The 23,495-nt window shown below is 39.7% G+C and overlaps 1 protein-coding gene and 1 long non-coding RNA gene across 2 annotated transcripts; both read left to right on the forward strand.

Moving 5' to 3' along the window:
- Positions 1–3,077: 3,077 nt before the first annotated feature.
- On the forward strand, positions 3,078–14,000 carry LOC139141466 (uncharacterized). Its single transcript, XR_011554186.1, has 3 exons — positions 3,078–3,092; positions 12,046–12,247; positions 13,965–14,000. It is a non-coding gene; the product is annotated as an uncharacterized lncRNA (long non-coding RNA).
- An 899-nt stretch (positions 14,001–14,899) lies between these two features.
- Positions 14,900–18,999, forward strand: LOC139142430 (BMP-binding endothelial regulator protein-like). Its single transcript, XM_070712360.1, has 4 exons — positions 14,900–15,138; positions 16,653–16,906; positions 17,849–18,144; positions 18,803–18,999. The coding sequence occupies exons 1-4, from the start codon at positions 14,919–14,921 to the stop codon at positions 18,810–18,812; spliced, it is 780 nt and encodes a 259-aa protein (XP_070568461.1). The 5' UTR covers positions 14,900–14,918; the 3' UTR covers positions 18,813–18,999.
- Positions 19,000–23,495: the final 4,496 nt, after the last annotated feature.

The following is a 23,495-nucleotide window of genomic DNA, read 5'->3' on the forward strand; positions in this document are numbered from 1 at the left end:
TTAATAGCCACTAATTGCACGAATTGCAGGCTGAATTGAGAGCACAGTCGCCGGTTGCCGCGCGCTGATTGGATCCCTGGCACAACTCTGTGACAACATCCGGGCATTCTTGGCTAGCACACGTCACGGAATGTGCTGGGCTGTTCGAAAGCAATTGTTAATCTTTCCTGCATAAAAGATGGCAAACACGGGGAATTAACTAGATATCGGCTCTTAGCTGGGAGCATCAGTTGTTATTTTGAACACTATCGGAGAGTATTTACTGTAGAGCTTTGAATGTTGTCTGTCTGTCTCAAACTTTTGAGCAAATTATGGACATCGATTGATACAGATCGAGGGAAGCCATGCGTACAACGTATCCCGAAAACCAAATTTAACTTCTTATCAGCGTTTTACATCGTTCTAACTCGACATCTTTTTTCAAATTAAGTTTACGACGTAAACACAAATATTACACAAAACACAGGGGATGATTTTATTTTCTTTCATTGTCAAGAAAGAAAATGAATGGCTGCTCTGTAGAGGAACAACCACTCCACATTTATCGGTAAAATGAGTGCCATTTTCTATGTTAATGAATTCCATCCACTGAGCCCACAGCATCTATACACGGCCAGAGACCTGTAAATTTTATTTAAAGCCCCAGTAATGCTAACTTTCAACAATTTTTTTCATATTTTTGTTGAAAATGACATTTCAATATGTGAAAGTACAGCATAATTGATACTGAATCGCATGGCTTTGCATGCCCAGCCCGCCTCACAACCGTCTACGATTCACAGTAAAAGGAGTGATAAATGACTTCTTGTCCGGACTAGAAATCAGGCTTTGTTGACACACGAAAGGAAACGTACTCACACCACTGCGCATGCTCAACCACGTCTACGCAAGTTTTAGCGTTGCGTCCACGCTGTTCCAAACTGTCTGGTCAAACAATACAAACCTGGCGACCCTGCCAAAAAAAGCGGAAAATTCGGCGAAATACCAAAACTACAAATATATAAGTGTTTACAGATTGTTCCGACCGTAAGAAGCTGTAAAAAGTCACGTCCTGAACAGCTAAACTAACAATGTGGAGGCAGTTGATAGCCTTGTATGCTAAACTTGCTCGGACTGCATTAGGGACCGTTCAGTTTTTACGGCCTGGGGGGTGGCAAAATCTTGTCGCCGGTGTTCAAAAAATATAGACCCCCTGCATTTTTCGTGTAAAAAGATGACCCCCCCCTTTGTCAGACGAAAAAAAATTGATGACTCCCCCCCCCCCCCCCCCCCCCCCGCTGAAAGATCACCAAAACCCATATGTCAAATTTACCTGCACGGATTGGATTTGAACTCCGGTATGCGGCGCACTTTATTTGTGTAGCAGAGATGCCAGTGCACAAACTTCTCAGCCACATCCATGCAAACGTCTGTTAATTAGGACGACTGTAAGGCAATTTTTAACTTCATTTCCATAGACAACTTATGTCCATGGACAATGTATAAAGTAAACTTTATTGGAGTGGTTCGCCAAAGGCAGCCCTCCGGTTAAGAGGGTCATGGGCCATTATGTAAAGTCAACTTTATTCTAGTGGGCAACCAAAGGTGGCCCGCTGGTAAAGAGGGCCGATCATTGACGTTGCACAAAGTAAACTTTACTGACAGGGCCGCTGAAGGCGTCCGGCCGTTAAGATGGTCATGGGGTATTACAATAAAGTCAATTTATTGTAGTGGGCCGCCGCAGGCGGCCCGCCGGTAAAGAGGGTCGATCATGGCCATTGCATGAAGTAAACCTAATTGGAGTGGGCCGCCAAAGGCGTCTGCCCGTTAAGAGGGTCATGGTTAATACATAAAGTATATTTATTGTAGTGGGCCGCCAAAGGCGGCCCGCCGGTAAAGAGGGTCGATCATGGCCATGGCATAAAGTGAACTTTATTGGAGGTATTATGTTTTAGAAAATGTGGTGACCCCCCCTTTCCTACCAGTGAAAAAGCGATGACCCCCCTTCGCGGATTCCAAAATTATGATGACCCCCTGGATTTTGCCGGCCCCCCTCCCCCGGCCGTAAAAACTGAACTGTCCCTAAGTATATTTATTTTAGTCGGCCGCCGAAGGCGGCCCGCCGGTAAAGAGGGTCGATCATGGCCATGGCATAAAGTGAACTTTATTGGAGGTATTATGTCTTAGAAAATGTGGTGACCCCACCCTTTTCTACCAGTGAAAAAGCGATGACCCCTCCCCCTTCGCGGATTCCAAAATTATAATACCCCCCTGGATTTTGCCGCCCCCCCCCCGCCGGCCGTAAAAACTGAACGGTCCCTTATACGTTGTCACTAGCGGTACAGAGGTTAAGTTTGCTGAATGAATTGACAAGAGAAGACAAGATAAGAGAGAGAAAAATAAAAATAAATATACAGAAAAATTCAATACTACATCGTCATAATCTTTGAACTAGTCATTTGTTCCATAATGTAGCATTATAATATGAAATTTCGTCGAAGTTCAGTAATGTTTACGGTATACGCTTTACGCTGTACAGGATAGGCAACACAGCCCATCAACTTCGCATATCGCTGCCGTAATTGAAAACGTTCAGAACAGAAGAAATTATATCTTGAATGCAGTGCAAAAATCTTACTCAGTAAATTGAAAGGCATTTCAAAATAATATCGAACGTCACAGGTAACTCAGACTGAAATTTCCGTCGCTCGAGGGCGCTCTCTACTCTCAGGAGGGGAGCGTAGAGAGCGCCCTCGAGCGACGGATCTTTCAGTCTCCGGGTATCGAATCCTCGAGGCCTCACGAGGACTATTCTAGGCATTACCGGCTAGTTGCGTTGGAGCTTCAGGCATGAGACAGGTCGCTTCGCGATCGTTACTGATCCACAGTAAACTTTCTCTTTCTCTGTTTAATGTGAATCAGTACCGATCGCGATACACACAGCACGATGTGAGAATCGTCACTGTAAACCTAAATGAAGTGATCAATACATAAACATAACTTGTTCTGGGTATTTGTGATCAATGGTTCTGACAAACGGATTTTACACTACGGCTGCTCCTGCACAGCGGGCCGGAATTGGCGTGGGGCCAGCAGCAAGGGAAAGTTGACGGGTAAGCCAAATTCAAGCGCCACGGGCCACGTGCCGCGTGCCAAATTTCACGATTCACGATCTGCAATTTAAGCTAGAAATAGATGCATTCACTTCTAATTCACTTTATCCATTCATCTACACTGTTAGATCACCATTAGGCGCCCTCTATATGCATGAAGTGGTGACCTGCTATATGTGTGTTCACGAATTCAGCATTTGATCGCCATAAGGGACTGGGCAGTTTCTTCAGGCAAAAAATATACGGAGGAAGGGCGGGTGTTTCTCAGAATGACACTACGCGTAAAAAAGTGACCCTTCAAAAATATTTGCAAGAAAAAAGTGACCATCCTCAATTTTTTTGCCCAACAAACATTGACCGTCCCTGTAATGTAATAGTCAACATCAGTAGTATTTTGTTTGACATGTAATTCATGAGGTTCATAATGTGACGCCTCATGCCACCAAATATGAAGGGTGTAGCACTTGTAGTTACTAATTTATGGGTTAAATTGAGTTTAAAGGTCATCCTGGTCACGTGATAATTTTGCAGCAAACTTTCATTCCATGATGACTGTCCGGCAAAAATGGGATCTCTAGCCCCATTGGCTAGCCCAGAGAAAGATATGTGCATAATTAATAAGTTACAGGATGTGGCGCCATTTGTTGCCTCATGTCCATAAATATCAATGAGTAGAACTTGTAGTTACTGATTTAGAGGAATATTCGTTAAATGGAGGTCAAAGGTCATCCTAGCTCTTGACTGTGTAGCAGAAACTTACTAATACATGGAGGTAGTCTCTGCTACCTCCATGGCTAATATAATCATCCGCGTCCACCAAACTTCAGACCTCTACCTCTGTTCAGGTTGGGTAGCCGATAATTACGCATGTGCATAATTAATGAGGCGCAGGATTTGAGGGTCAAGGTCAGTGGCCAACGGCCACACTTCAATAGACACCAGTCATCTTTGACTCTAATGTAGTAGCCACAGCTTTGCTACAGAGGTATAGAGCAGGTCAAAGGTCATAGAAATTCTGAAAAATAGTACCTTACAAATCTTAAAATTAACATCGCTTAAGATCTTGATATTTGAAATGTAGAACTTTACCATATCAGCTACAAAATTAATGTACAGAATTTTGATTGATCAATTTTTAATCACACAATTTTATGCAGTGTGATTTTGGAAAAACACTGGCCCTCCTTCCCCATAATTACTGCATTTGCCCCTTGATGAAGAATTCGTAAACACATATTCGCTAGTCACACCAGTTCATGCATTTAGAAGGCGCCATTGAAGCTCGAATGTTGATTTATCCGTGGAAAGGAATCGATAAATCAAATTGGAGTGAAAATGTTTATATTTATTATTATAGCTTAACCTGCAGAAGATGAATCGTGAACATTGGTTCGCGGCACGCAGCATGTGCGTTGCATGTTGCGCTTAGATTACACTTACCCAAAAGTTGACAGCGTCCTTTGCAGAATGCCCGCATTCGCCTTTCAAGTTTGGGAGGAAATTTACCGCTGCATTCCAAATGCCTTTATACTGGTATATAAGCCTAAAAGTGGTTGTGTCAATGGCCAAGGGTTTAAATTTCTTATAAAAAGGTTCAGGTTTATTTCTAAATTTTCGCTGAGATATTATCAGTATGCGTATACTGGCCCAGGTAGTTCCGCTTGGGCCTACACAGCTGTAAAGGGAGCCGTCATTATTTACAGCCAGGGGTAGGCAGTACGTATTTGAACAGACAAGAACAAAATAAATTCATTTGCAGCTCCTTTAGCCAAGGACCACAGAAGATCGCCCTGGCGGCGTGCCATGGCCCAAGAGTTGTTGTAAGTTCAATGATGCCATGCACCACAAACCCGTGTAAACAAACCCGCGCGACATTTCATCTCGATCGGGCAATATTTAGCATTTGTACGTCACTACAACAGCACTAATTTGTATTATTTCTTCACTGAAGAACATTTCCCAGTGCATGTAGGGGAATAACATGTAATTTCGAAGATAAAAAGGTTACAAAGTTGCATTACTGGGGCCTCAAGCGTTCGCTTCTGGACGAAAAAATATCCTTGGAAACTGTTTGTGATAGCATTTCTATTTGATCGATAAAGAAGTGGCATGTGATATCGTTGTAAATGTACGATGATTTTTTTCCTTCCTCAGTTCAACATTAAAGATGCATGATGACATATTGATCGAGTGTAAAGTGCAGAAATGGAGCAATGAATATTTCAAAATTGGGCGGATTTCCAACTGCTGACAGGGTATCGTAAAAGTAATCTTCGCAGATAATTTGCAGATTATAGCGCCACAATTTTGAATACGATTATGCACATGCTGGGGTACCGGTCACGCTTTGTTTGACTTGACAATTAGATTGAGCGATTACAGAGGGTAACATTTACCAGAAATTACATCTCCCGTTTCGTTTTGTTTGCTTTCTCTTAAATGGCTGTAATTCGCGGATACAACGAGCGTAATAACTGTCAGGAAAATAGCTCGTTTTGCAGGGGGAATTGTCAATAGTTTGCCTGATAGACTCCCTTCTATTATGATTTGATATTTTTGAGTAAAGCACCATATCAGCCAACATCTTGCCTTCTTATAGTTGCGCAAAATATGGTGGCCCTCCCTCAAATGTTTGAAATATCATGTCGCTTTGACAATGCTTGCATGATATATTGCGACCCTCCCTCCCAAAAAGCCAGCCCTCCCCCTGTAAATTCTGTCCCTAACTTACATAACAATTTAACCCATATGCAAATTAGCTGATACTGTTTCTGAAATTCCTGGGGAGCTTACTGTAGTGGTTGGCGGAGGGTCAAGTCTTAGAATGTCTGACAGGGGGAGGGTCACACTTTGGACATGAGGATAGGGGAGGGTCACATTTGACAGCTGTTCACTGATTCCCCTGGCCTGCCCCTTGTAATTACTGAAGGCTCCCTAAATATTTGACATCGCATATGTACTGAACGATCACTTTAACACTGGTAGACTCAGGCAGGCTGGCGAACGCGCAAAGCTTAACACAAACAGAAAGAGAAATACGCCGTTTTCGGCTCTTCTCATCGACCGGCTTAAACGGCTTGTATATTCTTCATGTGGACAATGCAATTTAGATGTGTTGTAACCTTTTTACGGAAGCTTTACAGGATCCGATTGATACATAAACTGACAAACAGCGCCTCACGACGTGATTTGATAAGTGCAAGGGATGGTTTCTCCACAGTTTTATTGATTTAAAATATTTCATTGCGGTTGATTTTAGGGTGAAATGTGTTGGATTTTAAATTATAAACTATAACGAGGGCATGAAAATCAAGATGTATAGTATTTGATAATACCTGAGGACTTTTTATTACAAAACTGTCGGATGACGTCATTTCTTTGTGTTGACAGTACTGTACGTGCTTGTATCGAAGAGAGGGAATGAAGTAGGGTTGTCATCAGGTTAATTATTTATTTAATTTTTGATTGATTTAATTGCACTACATTGGATGTAATGTATAATATAATATAAAATCATCCCTCATTGCGTGCTTGTTTACTTATTTGTTTTTGTTTACTTTTTGTTTTGTTTATTTCGCCTGTTTCCTTTTTTGACCTTTTTTAGTTACACATTTGATGCGTCAGTCATATATGTGTTTGTTTGTCTCCTTGTTTGTGTTTGTTTACTTGTTTGCTTTTTCTTTGTTGACCGTTTTTCTATTTTTTTCCCAATTTTCATTTACGTGTTAACAGTTATTCAGTCCTAGTTCCCTTTGGTTTTATTGAGGAATGCCGTCCAAATGACCAACCCTGTCACAAATTAATTTGTGGCACTAGTAAGATACTTATTAGTGACGGTTTTGTGTACCCTATGGAGCGCTTATGAAGCCAGATCAATTATCAAGTGTGAGGTGCACAAGTACCTTGGTAATTACCATGGAGTATAAAAGGAAGGACCTTCCTTTTCCTTTTTAGCTCCATGGTAATTAGAGATCAGATTCTTAATATCATATATGAACTAGCTAGGTATTTAGCGAGTTTACTGTCTGCATAGCTCGCAAAACCACAGTAACAACTTGTACGGACAGAGTTTGTCATTCAGTGTAACAAGTGTCAATGAAAAGTGTACCCATTGAAAGATGGAGGGAGTTTGAAACAAAACGCTCTCTGCCTCTGAAGAGGTCAATTGTTCTCCTCGGTACCCTCATTTTTAGATCGATGTATTCAATGTTGGCAAGAACTTCATGAGATCTCGGGTGTATTTCATAATATATTTTTTCTACTCAATTCGTGTACGACTACTTTAACACTGGTAGACTCAGGCAGACTGGCGAACGCGCAAAGCTGAACACAAACAGAAAGAGAAATACGCCGTTTTCGGCTCTTCTCATCGACCGGCTTAAACAGCTTGTATATTCTTCATGTGGACAATGCAATTAAGACGTGTCTATGCATAAAGCCTCGGTCTTTGGTTTATGTAACCTATTTGCGGAAGCTTTACAGAATCCAAATGATACATAAACTGACAACTAGCGTATCACGACGTGATTTGATAAGCGCAATTGATGGTTTCTAAACAGTTTTATTGATTTGAAATATTTCATTCCGGTTGATTTTAGGGCGAAATGTGTTGGATTTCAAATTATAAACTCTAACGAGGGCAGCATGATAAACAAGATGTATAGTATCAGATAATAACAGAGGACATGTGAACATTTTATCACAAAACTGTCGGATGACGTCATTTCTTTGTGTTGACAGTTATGTACGTGCTTGTATCGGAGAGAGGGCATGAATGTAGGGTTGTCATCAGGTTTATTATTTATTTAATTTTTGATTGACTGAATTAGTAGATGGCCAGATTTAACTGCACCATATTCGATGCAATGTATGATATTGGGAGACATTCAGGAGAAAAATAAGTTCCTGATTTCAAAGCTAAATTTCATTTAAACGTAACTATCAAACGCCTAACAATCTAACTTTCACTACCTTTGGAAAACAGTCCATAATATTAAATCGTCAGTATCAAAAAATAAAATAAAAACAGGGAGAACAAAATGAAACAAACTCATCCATACATTACATCGAATCTAGTGCAGTACACATGAATTGACATATTTCCGTGACAACATACTGGGTCCTTTGTCACGCACTCCTACAGTGTGGAGGACAATAAGATCACTTGGCCTCCTGTCAAAAAGTCCTACCCATAGAGGGACAAGAGCCGGGAAAAATAAACTGAAGAAAGCTTGCAAAATACATGACAACATCGATAACAATGCTCACTCTATAAATGATGCACAGAGATGAACAGAAATTTCAACATTTGTCACTGAACATGCCATTCAACTCATGTTTCTCACTGATACATGCCTAAAGCCTACGGGAGATAATGCCAAGTGTTCTGACGTTACACCTCCAGGATAGTGTATAAAAATATTTTCCTTGCCACTCTAGGGGCGGTGGACTTGCCATCATCTACAATGAAGTATACACATCTCGTATTATCTTCAAGGATACTTTTTCCTTTGAACATACATCGTGTGAAGTCGCACAGATCTCTAGAACTCTACCTCAACAAGACATCCACTTCTTTTGCATTTATCGACCTCCCACAAGTCGTCAGAATAAACTGACAGACTCATTGTTTTTAAATGTATTTCCAGATCTGCTCGAGCATTGTAATACACTCTCTGGTTCGTTCATCATTCTTGGTGATTTCAATATTCATTATGGTAGTCCACAAAACCCGACTACTTCAAAAATGATGAATCTTCTTTCTATATTCAGCCTAAATCAAACTGTCTCAGAACCCACCCATGGCAAAGGTCATATTCTCGACTGGTTGATATATGCACAGATCAGACAATAACTTGGTTCAGTCCCACTGATGTTTCCAGCGCTGTTTCAACTGACCATCTCTCCATCATCAGTCATCTGAAAGTTGCAATACAACGCCTATCATATGTATTCGTGACAGCACGTAAGATTCGTGACATAAACCTTACCGCTTTCAAGGAAGATCTTCGCCACAGCCTTGCTAGCATTAAAGAACCTACAGTACAAACTCTTCACTTCTGTCTCCAATCTGCCTTGGACAAGCATGTGTCAGCAACAAGATGTAAAGTCAAATTCTAGACGAAGGAATGCTTGTTGATTTAATACTGTTAGTGACAAATTCAAGGCAGCCAAAAAAGAGTGTCGCCGAGCAGAGAGAGAGTGGCTGAAAAGTGGACTTACAATCCACAAACAAATATATAACCATACGAAGAGAGCTGTCAGATCTCTTGTTCACTCAGCAAAAACCACATATTTTTGTAATAAGGTTGGTGAAGTCGTAAATCGAAGCAACTGTTCGGCATCACACATAAATTACTTGGATACAAAAAAGCCTCCCATTACATCAACAATTTTCCCTGCTGTAGAACTTCAGAGCCAGTCTTGATTGTCAAAATATCTCCCAACCTTTTGAGCTCAGAAAGTTGCTTTCGAGGTATGCCTCTGAGAAACTTTAATCCTGTAAATGATGATATTGTAAAGAATGCCATTTTAAGTTCCACTGCAGAGACATGCGACCTAGACCCAATGCCAACCGATTTGTTGATAGAATGCTTAGACACCGTGTTACCATACATCACACGGGTTATCAATCATTCCCTTGTATCGGGCACATTCCCTACTAGTTTCAAAACTGCTCTTGTTAAACCACTGCTGAAAAAACGATCGTTCGACCCAAATCAACTGAAAAACTACCGACCTGTCTCAAACCTCTTTGTTTTGTCTAAAATACTTGAAAGAATAATTCTATCACAATTAAGTGTTCATCTTACTTCCCACAAACTTTTGAACCCTCTTCAGTCTGCATACAAACCAAACCACAGTACTGAAACTGCTCTATTGAAAATAGTCAATGACACTCTGACCTCCTTGGACTCTGGCAAAATTAGCATTCTCACTCTCTTAAATCTATCTGCTGCATTCGATACGGTCGATCATGGCATCCTCCTTCACCGTCTTGAACATACCTTTGACATCTCCGGAACCGTTCTATCCTGGTTTCAATCTTACCTCTCAGGCAGAACTCAGACTGTAACTATTAATTGCATACGATCGACAACATCATCCATCTCTTTTGGTGTCCCACAAGGCTCAGTTCTTGGCCCCGTACTATTTGTTTTATACACTGACCCTCTTTTCAACCTCGTCAGAAAATACTCATTAAATCCTCACGCCTTTGCCGATGACAATCAATTATAATATAAGGAAACTACAATCGATCAAATCAAATCAACTGTTCTGTTGAATCTGTGCAAAGTTGTATCACTGCCATCAAGCAGTGGATGACATCTAATAAACTCCAGTTGAATGACAGTAAAATAGAGGCAATACTTGTATCTTCACCCAGACAAGCTGCCAAATCATCTCTTCCTTCATCCACAATTGAAATATTTTTCGCCCCAGTGTCACAAACTGAGGAGTCACACTCGAATATGTGTGAACATGTGCAGAATATTTGCAAAGCTGCATACATTCATATTAGACAAATTAGCTTTATTCGCTCTCTGCCTCTGAAGAGGTCAATTGTTCTCCTCGGTACCCTCATTTTCAGATTCATGTACTAAAAGTTGACAAGGAATTCATGAGATCTCGTCAGTATTTCATATTATTTATTTCTACTGAATTTGTGTACGACCACTTTAACACAGGTAGACTAAGGCAGACTGGCGAACGCGCAAAGCGTAACAAAAACAGAAAGAGAAATACGCCGTTTTCGGCTCTTCTCATCGACCGGCTTAAACAGCTTGAGTATTCTTCATGTGGACAATGCAATTAAGACGTGTTTTTGTAAACTATTTGGGGAAGCTCCATAGGCACCGAATGATACATAAACTGACAACTAGTGTATCACGACGTGATTTGACAAGCGCAATTGATGGTGTCTAAACAGTTTGGTGATTTGAATATTTCGTTCCGATTGATTTTAGGGCAAAATGTGTTGGATTTAAAATTATAAACTCTAACGAGGGCATGAAAAACAAGATGTGTAGCATTAGATAATACCTGATGACGTGTGAATATTTTATTACAAAACTGTCAGATGTCGTCATTTGTTTGTGTGTTGGCAGTTTTCGGCGCGCTTGTATCGGACAGAGGGAATGAATGTAGGGTTGTCATCAGGTTTATTATTTATTTAATTTTTGATTGACTGAATTAGGAGATGGCCAGATTTAACTGCACTAGGTTCGATGTAAAGTATGGTATTGGGAGACATTCAGGAGAAATTAGTTCCTACTTTCAAACCTAAAAGCGCGTACTAAATGTATTTTTTCATTTAAACGTAATTATCAAACGCCAAACACTCTAAGTTTCACTACCTTTTGAAAACAGTCCATGGTATTAAATTGTCAGTAGCAAAAATGAAAAAGGGAGAACAAAAAAGACAAATCATCTCTCTCATTTCGCTACATTGGAATCACTTTACCGTATGAATTGAATTTTTACACTTTTAAAGAAGGCTAACGAGTTTGTTTAATCTTTCTTTTCTTTTAATTCACTCTATGAAAAGAAATGAAGAGATTAATTCTGTTTTCTATTCCATGAAAAGCACCTCAATTTTAGAGTTGTTCTGGTGATTTGTTCTTGAATCGTCGCTTGAATTTTTAAACACCGAAACATTACCAACTTCAGAATTTTTTATCTACGTTACATCGCACATTTATGGCATGCTTTTTTCCGTTTAGGTAGAACGCTCCTCTCGGGAACAGATCTTCGGACTCTAAAATTTTATCGATGTTTTTCTGATATTTTCTTGATGTGAGAAAAATCTTTACAATCTTAGGTTTCCAAAATTAAAAATTTTATTTCCTCAAACTGCCAACCGTTCTATATGTGAAAAGACATTCAATATGCGAGTGAATTGTTAATAAATTATTGATATTTACATATATAAACTTTGCAATTTGATTGAAAGGTATACCGGAAACAACGAAGCCTAATCCACCGTGACTCCAGCTGTTACAGTCATGTGACTCTTCGGGATAGTGAATATAAGTCTGAAGCAAACCAAGGAATCACTCATTGGTGAATACCTTCGAATCTGATTCTGTCATCGCCGTACAATCACAAAGATGAGAGTTCTCGTCCTGTCCCTTTTCGTCGCAGCGTTTGCTATAGTAAGTATCTCACTTGATTTCATCTATTTCTTGATACTGTTGCAGTCTAGAGCCGTAGCCCTTCTCCAGTCGTGTAGCTGTATAACGCAAAGAAGCCTATTAATGTTTCTTCGCTATACGGGGGGTTACAATACCCACACAACACTACCGCAAGACGAGTTTCTCGTTTTAGGCCTTGCAAAATTGATAGCGCACGAGCAGAAGTCCATAAATCCCTGTCATCGCTTGAAAGAGATAGTAGTATGTACGTATGTATGTATGTATGTATGTATGTATGTATGTATGTATGTATGTATGTATGTATAATCTCCCAGTCTTTCGAACGAGTGTGACGTCATCGAAGACGAGCTGAGGTTTCTCAAACGTAGTGGCAGGATTCAGCTATGTTGGGGGAACACGAGGCATATCCAACGAAATTTCGAGTCGCTAAAACTATAGCTCTTCCCAAGAATCGAGTTGGGATACCGTCGATCGTTTGATTTTAATGGCTCAGTAAAGTCGCGGCTAGGCCCCAGTCGAGTCGTAGACAAGGTTCAATATATGTCGTACCTGGCGATCCCGGTTGGCGATGAACCTGAAATCTACACCTCAACGTAAGTTCAACTGAATAAATGAGTATACAGTATAATCTTCGGGAAAGCGACATAGGAGGGAATAGCATAAAGTCATTCCACTAACAACGATAAATGTCCTTCATCACACAAAAAGTTCCGTAAATTCTCGCTCGGAATCAAACCTGCAGCGTAACGCTGTATAGCGAAGACAGCTGTAGTCTTAACTCTGCAGTGCAGCGCTGTGGAATCCGATGTATTTCGAAAGTTGACTCTGACAACACTCACAACAGAATAGAGTTTCCGTCAAGTAACAATTAACATTAGGATGCATCTACGGGCAAGATATGTGTCACTGAAAGCATCAAAGTCCGTCAGACGAAAACATTGACGACAGAGATCGGGTCCGAGTTGACACCGGCGGAGACCGGTGACGGCAGCGTTGTGGCCACAGACAAACATGCAATGTGGCCTACTATGCTATGCATGTCATCGAACTGAATCTTTCGCGCTCGCCAAGGTCGAAAACTTGTGTGACATTTTCAAAAGTCACGGCATCTCTGAGAATGAGAATTACTGTTTCCATCGAGTCGTTGCATTTTACTTCATAATTCGTAAATATTCTAAATAATATGGATACCCGTCGCTAGCGCGGTGAAAGCTATGTCCGCCGATGGCCGACGTCATCAAAAAACGTCATCGTTTCCCCCTACCTAGCTGTATCCCTCCTCGCCTACCGGCTCGGAGGGATACTGCCGCGACGTTGGGGAAACCCTCGTCTTCGATGACGTCACACTCGTTCGGAATACTGGGAGATTATATATTATATATATATATATATATATATATATATATATATATATATATATATATATATATTTATATGATATATATATGATAACACAAAATTACTTATATATATATATGTGTGTTATATATGTGTGTGTGTGTGTGTGTGTATAATAATATAATTGAAGTACGATCGACTAAGGAGTCACTGTATTTTAAGCCCAGTTTAAAGTCAAATTTATATGAATTTTATTTAATTTAGTACAGCAACAGTGTAAAGAAACAAATCTTTAGTTACTTTACATCTGCATCCATTCTTCCATGCAATTATGCCGGCCTTTATGTTGGTTTCACAAAGCAGCATTTCAATTTTGCAGGTTGGGAAGACACAAGGAAGCAATCGAGGCGAGTGTCTTTTCCTTTTTTACAATATTAATTATCGTTTCATGTGATAGTATTAAAATGATAGTTCTTGATCAAAGTCGGTGTATCAACATGGATGAAGAAGTTTCTCGCTTGCAATGAATATTGAATGATGGCGATTCCTTTCGATTTTCCTTCGACGTCTCCGAAGGAAGACGCCGTACTTGGCTATTTTGTACGGAACACCAAAGTAAGGTGACAAGCCGGAATTAGACTGCAATATTTAAATATCTATCAATTTCTTCTTTGTGCATAATCATCCGTATTTTTAATCACATCGGTTGTTAACACTTTATCGAAAGAACTTCATCGCTTTGATTAGGTGCCATAATTGTGAATTTCACGTAGAATGCACATCGGGGACAATTATTCGGCCCTTGAAATTCATCTAAAACTTCACTGATCGATCGCTTTCAGAGGTTTTGGAATTAGTAGAGTTTTTACTGTTTCGGTTTTGTAGAAAATTTAATTTACCCCGTCGAGTTTAAACCGGTGTTGTGGCCATTTTGAATTCCAGATATCGGTAAATATCGAGCAATTTGTTTCTCCAGCACTAAACTTAGCATGGTGACTCGTGACTTTTATTCCTGATTTGGTGAAAAAATTGATGAAAGTTTATTTCGGTTTTGGGGCGCACGCTACTTGAATTCGTCAAAATGTTTAATTTGTTTTGATATTGAGGAGACCCCTTGAACATTTTTGAGTTCCTACTCATTGAGTAGTACTTGACAGGTACTTTTGGGCGCAGTCCTCTTTCACCGACTGTCATATTTCAATTACCTTACAAGTAGCCTAACACTTGTGTTTTTTTATGATTAATATGTCCTATTTGTCTTCTGATCTATTGTTTTGGTGTTTGTTGCGCATATCCAGGTGTTGATATCAACATTGCAACTAAAGGATGTGTAATGATAATGGGATTCAGACGGTCTGATGTTAAAAGCCGTGTGGACATACACTACTCTATAATCGGAACCAACGTTAACGAGACAAGCGTGATGACGATGGAAGTAGGGGAAGGGTCCAAAACTGCCGTTTATACACATTCCGAGCCAACCACGACGACGGTTAAAGTAACGTTCACAATATACACTGATAAGGGTCCTATAAGCGAATCACATGAAGTCAGTAAGTAATACAGCTTTTACTTTTTTAAACCGTACACTAGCTTTCAAAGGGCAAGAAGCTGTAACCTCTGATGGTTTTGTCATTATGTTAATATATTATGTCATCTACAGTTTCTTGAGCAAAACCTGAAAGGAAGTTAAGGACACAGAAGGACGGCGAAGGACAGAGAAGGCCAAATAGACAACCTGGTGAAATATTGTATTTTATGAACGTAATGAAGTGGAGGACAACATTCTCAGCACAGGATGAGATGCAGAGCAGTATTATCACCCTAATATTGTCCTCCATCATATTGTGCACTAATAACATCGTCCTTCACTCTATTTTGCTGTGGGAATATTGTTCTATTCATGATTTTCTTCACTGATGGCATTGTTCTTCACCCAATTATAATGCGAAGTACTATCCTTCATCTAATTCTGCAACGAAAATACTGCTCTTCACCCTATTCTGAACTATAACATTGTCCTTCGATCTATTTTGCATTTGAAATACTACCCTTCACACTATTCTGTATTGAAATGCTCCTTCAACCCACAATGTGACTAAATTATAGTGTCCTGCAGTAATAACACTGTCCTTCGCCGTATTTTCTGGTGAAAATAAAGTCCTTCATCATATGCTTTCCTAATACCATTGTCCTTCGCCCATTAGCAGTGAAAATACGTCCTTCCATCTATCGTGTAGTGAAAATACGTACGGATTACACAGTCCATCACCTTACACTTGAGAAGTTACAACGTCCCTCACTTCATTCTGGACTGAAAATACTCTTCTCGTCCTTTCACACTGTCAACAGTCCCTTGTGTCTTTACCCGTCTATTATGGTATAGTCTCTCGCACATACTGGACGATGGGGTCGCAAGCGTTGCGACGAAGGCGTGAGTCGGGATGCCGATGGCATCATGACCGCAAGTGCTAAAGGCGAGAGGCAGACATAGTTCCTTTACTCAGCCGTGCCCAGTGCTACCGCAGCGAAGAAAATTGCCCAAACGACTGTCGACAGTCTATCGTCCTTTCTTTATTCAGAAATACCGTTCTTCGTTGTCCTTCACTTTCATTTACTGTTCTTCGTTTTAGTCTCACCCGTTTCTTGTTCTACTCCTAAAGGCATGATGAGATATTCGCAGTGCTGAGCTTGTCATTTCAGGACTGTCTCTCAGTGTAGACTGCATCGTTATCGTTAACAAAGGAATTCTGGTCCAGGCTAGGATTCAGATGTGAGCAATAGTAGTGCAGTTTCGTAAAAAATCTAATGCTTTTGCAGAGCAAAACTTGCAAGTGACATACCATCAAACGTAACATGTACTGGCCCTTAAATACTGTCCAATTTCTATTTGGTATTACAGCTATCGTTATAGTTATCATACAGGATAAAATGGGTGTTTATGGATTTCGAAGGGTTTTGTTTGTTATCTTCGTATGCAGCTTTCATTGTTAGCTCATATTTCGTCATCATGTTTGATCATAACTCAGACTGCAATTCATACTGTTGTATATTCTACCATTTCTAGCCTTTCCCAAGCACTGTGGTGATCTTCGCCGTGATCCGCACATCACGACTTTCGACGGGCGCCGCTATACATACAACGGACTATGCTGGCACACCCTCGTTGTTGACTGTACTGACGAAGCGCCTCGCTTTGAAGTTTTGGGAAAATTCGAACCGCGTGACCCGATCGATCGAGAGGTCAGGACCAGGACCACTGACGTGACTGTCATCATTGGTGGACAGGTCATCGAAATGGATGCAAGCAACAACGTTAAGGTAACGACAACATTCTCTTAAAATAGGTCCAGTTCGCGCGTTTCCCTCGCTCTCGATATGCTGATAAGTAGTACTCTTAGGGACTACACAATAAATTACTAACAAATCTGTTTGATTTGTACCCATGAAGTTTACTTTTCTTGTGAGCTTTTTATGTTTTGCCTATAAACGTCAATGAAAAGCAGATATATAGTTGTCTAGTAATATTGACTAAAAGTGCGTTTAGATATTTCAGTAAAAAATTCAGTAAAAATAATCATTAAGGTACTACAAATGCAACTTTTGGGAGACAAGTCATGACAAACTGAAGGTGATATTCTCCGAGAAACGTTAGCGGGCGGATTTCTTTGTCATTCCCGTTTCCGGGAGAAGTAAGTTGTGCTTAGAAGTATGTTTTCAGAACTTTTTAAAATATTTTTTAAAACTAGGCCATGAATTCTTTAACTCATTTGGGACAAGCTTTACTTAATTGAGGAATCTCCGATGCTACAAATCATAATTAATCATGGGACGTCAATTGTACGTGTACTGTGATAGTTTCTTCGGCCTTTCTGTACGTTTATGTGGGTAGGTAGGCGGGTAGATAGGTAGGTTGATCTGTAGGTAGGTAGGTAGGTAGGTAGGTAGGTAGGTAGGTAGGTAGGTAGGTAGGTAGGTAGGTAGGTAGGTAGGTTGATTGGTAGGTAGGTAGGTAGTTAGGTAGATAGGTAAGTAGGTAGGCAGGCAGGCAGTCAGGCAGGCAGGCAGGCAGGCAGGCAGGTAGGTAGGTAGGTAGGTTGGTAGGTAGTTTGTAGGACCCTCCCCGACCCATGCAGTTTTGCGCTTAATTACCTAATATCTCAGCGTTATTTCGTTCACCATAACTCACGCGCACGATGGCAATCGAAGGTTCTCAATTACTACTCATTCGCATAAGAAACCGTACTCAATCACTTTTGTCAGGTGAACGGACGAACAGCGCCACCAACTGTCGAACTGGTCGAGGAAGATATGACAGTAGCCGTGGACACCACCAGAGGGGGTTACACTTTTATCAACATCAATGACATCATTACCTTTACATGGAACGGTGGGGAACATGCCTTTAATGCTGCCTTCGATGGAGATAACCAAGTGCGGTTGTGTGGTCTGCTTGGCAATGCCGATGGTGACGCAACCAACGATCTGATCATGCGCAATGGGCGCATAACGAAGGACGTCGTCGAATTCGGCAATAGCTGGAGAGTTGACAAACTAAGGTAAATACAATGAAGTGACATGTATCCTATTCCTCAATATTTTTGCCATCTTTCACGCAATCTGTGTCTTTGTTTGTGTGTGTATGTGTGTGTCTGTGTCTGTGTCTATGTGCGAAAGTATTGTCTGCCAGCGCATAGAATAGCTTATAGTTCAGTGAAAGTGGGGTGTAACACTTGAGTTTTCCTATGTACTAATCTATAGTTTACTACAGTGCATGCTCGCCAATACTCGCTTGCATGCATATGTTAACTCTATGGAGAAAAATACAATTTCGATCTTTAAAAAAATAAGACGGTAAGAGTTTTCTTACTCCAAGTACTTCATAATGAGCCCCCGCATGTGGTAGATCAAAAAAGCATTGGAAAGGATTTAGATTGTTAATATCTGACCCTGCCGCATACTACCTTAAGGAAACTCTGCACCATGTCAGAGTATGCAGCGTATACTTGGTTTCCGGGCGAAACCTTGGCATCTTTAGTTCAAATTTGCGTGAGATAATGAAAGCAGAGTGAAAAAAGACCATCATTGTTCAAATTCGTGTGTGAATAAGCCACAGACCCTTGATTGTACAGGGATACATAAATGTCGATTTGATATTCACATCGTAAACTGCTGAAAATGTACAACTTATATTTATATTTGTAATTTGTTTCTCAGATGCGATTAGAAGAAGTATGGCATCTGCCTAGTAGCACCTGACTTTTACGATGACTTACATCACGGTTCCAGTGAAACATTGAAAAAGGCGAGTAGAATGGGTTTGGAATAGAAGTACTGGATTCTACTGAATTCTTGACATTCTAAAAATGTATACATTAGAAATACATAGAATAAAGTAAAGATAAAATATTGCATCTTATTGGGATTGCGTCGTGATATTTGTGCTTGAACGCTTTTTGTTTGTGGAGGTCAAGAGTATGATTTAATGTAGTCGCAAGAAAATAAAGTGTCACTGAAGGCTCTTGGTAGATGATTATGGCTACTAACAGAAACACTTTCTCGAAAAACACAAGATGTGATCTTCAACCTGACGCGTTTGAGTCTGCGTCCCTGACGACGTACATCTTAAAGTATACAGTCACCTGTTAATCTAAATATGCCCATATTGGTCAAAGGGGCGTTCCTTGGTATTCAAAGTGCCCATGTGAGGGCGCTGTTTTTAAAAAAGCGGCCAACCACTTAAAATCTGTGATTAGTTAGATTTTCGCTTTCCATGGTAACTGTGGCAACATTGGAACATGTGACAGTATACCTTTAATAAAGGACACGTTCATGTCATCAAATCAATGTAAAAGACTGTAACACAAAGTTTGATCATACATATCTTACTTTGTCATACGACGTCTTTCTTTTCTCTGGTTCACAATGTTATTCATGACACTCAAAGTCGGACCGAGGGCATATGATAAACTCTGTGGTAATGCATGCTGATATATTCTTGCAAGTAAATTTTTATTTAAGCGAAACAATCTGAAAGAGCAGCAAACTTGAAATAAAACACGAATGGATTCGTTAGTTTCCCGTAAGAAAGATCTTAAACAAAAAACTACAGGTAAACACAATCTAACATTTACCGCACACTTACTAATGGAGTATTGATGTTGTCACTCAAGAAACAAGAAAGACTCAAACGTGGTGCACAGTGTATCCTTTGAAGAAGTAGGAAATTAGTACGTGGATGATGTGAAATACATTCATTCACGCAGGATGCTGTTTTCCAAGTTAGAGGTAGTGAAATTCGAAGTTAAAGCGATAACTTTATGTCGTTCTTATTTATACCTCTCTCTCTCTCTCTCTCTCTCTCTCTCTCTCTCTTCTCTCTCTCTCTCTCTCTCTCTCTCTCTCTCTCTCTCTCGAGACTAGCGTAATTTCACTATTATAAACCCGGGAACAAGGCAAAATCTGGGAGTATTACAAAACTACACTGGTGATACTTTCTACTTAACCAAGGACCAATACTATGATCTCAAAAATTACAAAAAGAATTGAACAATAATTTAGCCAATTTTCCAACAATATGATTAGTCATTCTGGGAACCATTAAAACCCAAAACCGTTGTGGCAAAATATGGGAAGAATGGCACCAAAATTGAAATACTAAACTTTTACAACCATTCAGTAAAGAGAGAGGTCTTCCTTGGCTACCTACATCACAAATGCATACTAGTACATGGAGTAAAACACCTTTTAGCAAGTATTGGAATGACAACTCTGCTAAATTCATATAAACAAATGTATCCATCATTTCGTAATCAATGAAGTTTGTCATCCCCGGAACTTGAAGCCATCATAGGAACTTAAAGTAATGTGACCAGGTCTGAAGCAGAAAAAAAACGGTTTTTACAAAATTCTAAAATATTGCATAAAATGGCGTATGCAAATTCCGTTCTTATTTCGACAAAGTTTAAAATAGGTTTATTCCAAGGGGCATAGAAAAACAATTTCAAGCTATCAGACAGCGACCCTGCATAACAAAAGTTGTTCGCAGAAGTAAATGTCAGGTGCCCTCACGAGGTACACTGTAAAGTTAAGTGTTAAAGGATAGAACACCAATTAAACGCCTTTTTGTAACACTTTTTGAACGCGTCTAGACGTTCAGAAATTTAACACTACGTGTTCAACCAATGTTCAATTTTTTAACACACGTGTGCAGATTTTGAACACTTCGTGTTCATCAGACATTATATTGAACACCATGTGTTCCATATCTGAACATACGTTGCACATGAAATGCGTTCAAAAAATTGAACGCATTTACGCGTTCAAAGGGCTGTAACACTTTTTGAACGCATGGACGCCGTTCAACGATAAGTGTGTTAAAGGTTAGAACACATGATATGCACTTGTTGAACACCTTTAATTTTGCGCGTTCATGTGGTGTTCACGCCTGGAAATAACAAAACAGACCACTTATATTCATTAAAATTATTTTATTTAAAAATACACAAAAATTCCGTTAGTAAAATACAATTATTTAGTGTCAATTGGGCACATAAACACCGTTGGTGTTTTCCTCTGAAAAACTTTACAAAGTGGCCATATGGCCACTTTGTAAAGTTTGTCAGAGGAAAACACCAACGCTAATAAACACCTTCCTATCAAAAATTTCAGAAAATTCCGAAATTTAGAGTGTACATTTTTCACTGTGAATTTTCTGTGGCTTTCTGCTTAATTCTTCATTCCACCATTGCATCTGATAAGGGCGACTACAAGTATTTGAAAGCTTATTCTCCAGTAACATTTAGTTAATCATAGCGTTCTGGACATAGCTCAGATAAATTCAGAACAAAAATACAGAAACTTATCAATTCAATTACTAACCCTCGAAAGTTCAAATCTACATCAGAGATGAACTGAGGTTCTCAAGCTTGTTTCCAGACAGCTATCTGTACACTCATATTCTTCAATTTCTATACCAATAGCTTCTGTAATAACTCTTCGATTTCACGTTCATCCAACTTTTCACATCCTGAAAATAATGCAACAATAGATAATATGGCGACATGAGACTTCAAATGAAAGACAATTTGGCCTTATCAGGTTAAGGAATAGGGGTGACTTTTGTATACAGTGCCTCTTTTCGTCAATGTTACAAAATATTGGCTTCTTCGTGTCATCAACTGATGAAAAGTAAAAGCAAAGCCAACTCTCATATGCTAAAACAATATTCTTCGATGTTTAACTAAAGTTTTAAATTTACATGCGATTGTGGTTACTAAAAGACATGTGTTAGCTGTGATTACGCAGCGGTAATGTGGCATATCGATCGCGCTCGGGTCAAGGGTCATCGCTCCAGTGATGACCCTTGACCCGAGTGCGATCGATACCCCATGGCCCAAAACACTGCTGCGTATTCACAGCTAGTATGGTCCACCAGCCACTGAAAGAAATAAAGGTTTTTTCACGTAGTTAAGCTTTTTCAAAGTACAATACAATTAATTTCGAAGGATAATAATACAGATGCTTCAAAATCCAATACCTTTAAATATTTTAGAGAGAAAACTTACCCTTTCTGGTCTTGCTTTCGCACTATCACGACTTCAGCGTGCGCTTACAAGAAAAATGTCGCAACTTCCGTTTTGATGCATCATGGGATAAGAAAAGGCACCAAACTTGAACACCAAGTGTTAAGAAGTAGAACGCCTCTTGCACGCCGATGTTAAAATTAAACGTGCAAAGTGGTTTTTGATTTTCTTTTCAAAATTTCAAAATTTCAACCCGTAATAAACGTATAAAATTATTTTTTATACTTCCTTTTTCAGAAAAAACATGCTTTCAGCAATTGTAGACCGGAAATATTTTCCACTTATGTGAAATTCGTCACACCGAAATCCGTGTACGTATGCCGGACAGCGAGGCAGTAGTAAAGTTAATATAGCCATTGTAAAGTAAAAACACAAAAGATTGTTAATTGTTTCACAGTATTGTAAAATTTCTGTGATGCTGAGTTTTTGAACACTTGAAGGAGATAGTTGTTAACACTACGTGTTCAGGTTTAGAACATCATTGTTAATAATATGAACACTAGTGTTAACAATATGAACACTAGCCGTTCAAATTTGAACACCGACATGTACATTTTGAACGCGTAAAGACGCGTCTAGCGTCCCTATTTAACAGTGTGTCGTTGAGCTATAAAATGATGTGCATGTTGAAAGGAACTGGAATTACTGCAGAGAATACTTTTAAGGACATCACATGTGAGTGTCTAAGGTACCAAGTTGGACGTTTAGGAAATCCTTTCAGAAAGTTCACACCGCCTGTGGCCATTTTGTGGAGTATAAGCTTATACGTACCTGCAGCATATACAGTATTTCAACTGTACATATTGCCGGATAATATGCGATGGAATTTTGCGTTTCACGTCGTTCAATCATTTAGATGGATATGCCGCCCTTCTCCAAACTTTGAAAAAACTGGGTGACGGACATTGGAATGCTAACTCTTGTATGCAATGACGTAATTTAATGAGAAGACATTTGTATTCGAGCACGGCTACGGTTTTTGATTCGAGAACTCTCATCATGGCGGATTCACTGGAACAGTGAGTTGTATTCAACAATCGAGAGAATGAGTCGAACTTTTTCCTATGTCCATGTATATAGCACTTGTGCAAAAGGAAGCAAACCCACAGGCCTTTGGTGAATCAATAAATGCGTTTTTCACCGAGCTGAAAGTTGGAAAGATTAATCATTTTTGTCGCATGTCAATAGTTTGACATGGCTATCGCCTTTTTACAATAATACTGGCAATTCCATTGTGGGGGAAAAGGACTAGCTCTACAGCCCAGGGCAGGTTTTTCTAGAAGTACAGCTAGTTCTTTATCAGTATTGTCATCATACGCTGTGTT

The sequence above is a fragment of the Ptychodera flava genome, chromosome 10 (genome assembly GCF_041260155.1).
Source record: "Ptychodera flava strain L36383 chromosome 10, AS_Pfla_20210202, whole genome shotgun sequence".
NCBI classification, from domain to species: domain Eukaryota; kingdom Metazoa; phylum Hemichordata; class Enteropneusta; family Ptychoderidae; genus Ptychodera; species Ptychodera flava.